Source organism: Vitis vinifera, chromosome 3, assembly GCF_030704535.1.
Source record: "Vitis vinifera cultivar Pinot Noir 40024 chromosome 3, ASM3070453v1".
NCBI lineage: Eukaryota > Viridiplantae > Streptophyta > Magnoliopsida > Vitales > Vitaceae > Vitis > Vitis vinifera.
In genome coordinates, this window is record NC_081807.1 from 21,041,192 (window position 1) to 21,044,382 (window position 3,191).

The 3,191-nt window shown below is 37.8% G+C and overlaps 1 protein-coding gene across 3 annotated transcripts; it reads left to right on the forward strand.

Moving 5' to 3' along the window:
• The first annotated feature begins 582 nt into the window (after positions 1-582).
• On the forward strand, positions 583-2,666 carry LOC100255279 (myb family transcription factor IPN2). Of its 3 annotated transcripts, none has more exons than XM_010649917.2 (7): positions 583-867; positions 1,044-1,120; positions 1,242-1,308; positions 1,447-1,516; positions 1,658-1,730; positions 1,856-2,187; positions 2,282-2,666. In XM_010649917.2, exons 1-7 carry the CDS (start codon positions 726-728, stop codon positions 2,331-2,333), a joined length of 813 nt encoding a protein of 270 aa, XP_010648219.1. In that variant the 5' UTR covers positions 583-725; the 3' UTR covers positions 2,334-2,666. The 3 variants fall into 3 exon arrangements, with proteins under 3 accessions (XP_010648219.1, XP_010648220.1, XP_010648222.1); XM_010649918.3 differs by having other exon boundaries at positions 1,661-1,730; XM_010649920.2 differs by having other exon boundaries at positions 1,450-1,516; positions 1,661-1,730.
• Positions 2,667-3,191: the final 525 nt, after the last annotated feature.

The window sequence follows — 3,191 nt, forward strand, 5'->3', positions numbered from 1 at the left end:
AAAGATTTGAGAGTTCATTCTGCGTCCTGCTTTGAACCTGCACACTTACAAATAAATCACGTGAAGTTTAGTTGACTTGAATGATTTTCTAACGAAGCATGAAATGATAATTGTTGATCATGTGTGATACAGTCCTTATCATCCACAAACTTGATTAAAGGGTCACCAAATTCCTTATAGTATTCTCCATGTCTGGGGATCAATTAATTTAAGTACAAGAAAGGAATGATTCCTGAATTTCTTCTTTTCATTATGTACTTGAAGGCATGGGGGTTTTGGCCTACCGGCAACTTTTGACAGATGGGTGGATCGGGTGGTTTCAATACTTCAATTATTAGGTAATGACAAAAGTAAAAGAAAAAAGACAATTAGGAGACAGTCTGCTGACTATTTAGACTAGTTTTGTCCCAAAACATACTACCATTAAGGCTGGTATTTTCATCCATTTTCGTATATTCATTTAATGATATAGAGAGAGAGAAGAGAGAGACTTTTGAAAAAGGAGGCAAGCATAGTCGGTAGTCTTTGTTTTTTTCCATGTTGCTTTTATTTTTCTGGTGGTAGAGAATGACCACCCATACTTTCCACTAGAGAAACCAAATAATAAACCACCCTCTTCTTAAGAAATGCCATCTCAATCCTGCTATTTAAATCACATTTGTTCTTGAATCTCTTCATATTCCAGAGCTCCTGAGCGAGTGCTGTGTCTCAAGAAATATCCTACCATGCATTCGCACGATAGACCTCTATCTGCTCAAGGGGACTCTGGGCTTGTCCTCACAACAGATCCAAAACCCCGGCTCCGTTGGACCACTGAGCTTCATGAGCGGTTCGTCGATGCCGTTGCCCAGCTTGGAGGACCAGATAGTACGTTCTCTTCCACTCCTCATTGATCATTATACGGATGCTCAAAGAAGAAAATGATTAAATATTAATATCTGATTCATTATCGTTAGCATAAAGCAATAATATGTACATGCACTCTCTTTACTTATGTTCTCCTTGTGTTCCAATGTTTTTCTTTTCCTGGATTGAATCTCTAGAGGCCACGCCAAAGACCATCATGAGAGTTATGGGTGTTAAGGGTCTCACTCTTTACCATCTCAAGAGCCATCTTCAGGTACAGTGAAAGTGTTTAGTTTTTGCTTTAATGGAATTCATAAGTACCTGGGCCGGGTCCTCTAATCTTTTGTTTCTTTTCCTCTTCTGGTCCTCTTCTGGTCCTCTTCTCAACAAACTAGAAATTCAGACTTGGGAAGCAACCGCATAAGGATTTCAATGATCAAGCAGTTAAGGATGGAGAGAAAGGTGACTGTTCTTCTTAGGGCTCCAATTTGGCTCCTCTCTTTATTTTTATACCTAGTATTATCATATATGATGCTTTTACACCATATAGATTACTTTAATTGGCATCAGTTCATAACTTCTTATACATTTCTCTTGCAGCAGCTTCAGCATTAGGTAATCAAAGAAATGCTACCCCCACGCCTGTCTTAATGGGTCGCAACATAAATGAGTAAGTGCCGGCAACCCCTTAATCTTGGTGTCCCTGATAAATAGATAGTATATTTGGGATTCATTTATGTGTATTGGACCATGCATTGAAGGCATTCTCTTTGTTTAGTATCCATAAACATTGGAATGGGGTTACTTGTAGCAGGAACATGCACTTTAATGAAGCACTTAGGATGCAAATGGAGGTACGAAGGAGATTGAATGAACAATTAGAGGTAAGAACAGAATGTATATTAAGCCTACCTTGTTAATTTTGTGCTTGCACATTGATTGAAAAAAGGGAAATAATCTAATTTTATTTTTTCGGCTTTTCTTCCTTGTTTCTTGCATGAGATACCAGGTTCAGAGACACCTCCAAATGAGGATTGATGCTCAAGGAAAGTATATGCAAACTATATTGGAGAAAGCTTGTCAAACACTTACAGGCAAAAACGGAGACTGTCAAAGCTACCATGGTGTTGGTAATCAAGGATACACCGAGGTTGGATCCATGAAAGATTTTTCTTCTTCTGTGAACTTCCCATGTCTAGAAGATTTGCACATATATGGAGAGAGGCCTAACCCATACGATAGCAGTAAAGCCCCGATAATTTGGTCCAATGATATGCAACTGCTACAAGAAGTGGGAACAGCAGCGGCATGTATTCCCTCTCAAGAGGATGCTTTCAAAAGGTGATCAGCCTCAATGACACTTTTGAAAATTGATAGTGCCACAACTATGAATTCCTATGTCAAGAAAGTTTATGAACTAGTGTCTTTTCTCCAGCTACTTAAAGCAGCATCATGAAGAAGAAAGCTCAGGCTCTGGTGAAGCTTGAGCAACCAGCATAACAAAGGGAACCCACTTCAGCAGACTGAAGTAGCGATCTTAAATCACTGAGAGTATGCAACTATAAGAAGTGTCATTATATATATCGATTTATGTATGTGTCAGATGAAATATCATAAATATAAGAACACATGCACTAGGGCTCCATTCAAGTAGGAGAATTCTCTCCTAGCTAGTTGATAAATTTGCCTGGATGTTATTGCTTACGGTGATTTAAGTTTTGCGTCAATTTTTTTTCTTATAAAAGGGTCGTAACATATAATTTGGAGAGCCCCATGTGAGAATAATAAGAATTACTAGCTAGCCCACATGTTGCATGTAATGCTGCTCAAGTACTGTTGTTAATTTGCTGTGGTTATGAAATTACTTGGCATTGTTGGAACTTCAGTTTACTTCCACAATTTTAAAACTTAATACCCTATGCAACTAAGCACCAACATTTTATATTTTGATACATCGCATTGCTAACGTAATTCTTAATATTCAAAACATCTGTTCATAGAGAAAAATGCAGGTTAACACACCCTTCAAGGTGATGTTGAATATCAGCCCAATCCAAGTCTAGTTCTGTTTAATATTCGATGGAAATAATAGCAGGTTGAGTTCATCAAGTCAGTTCAATGTTGAGCTTGCTGGTTTCTTTATCCCCTTTTTCTTGTATATATTATTTTCAACCATAATTTCCAATGATGCAAAATCTCCCGGGTTTGGGGAAAGTTAAACGTAAACACTCCATATATGCCTGGAGCATAATGCACGAATCAAATCTGAACAATGGAAAGCATACTTGTTTGCTTCAATCTTCTAATAGTACTGTCTTCTTTTTTTTTTTTTTCTACCCTTTATC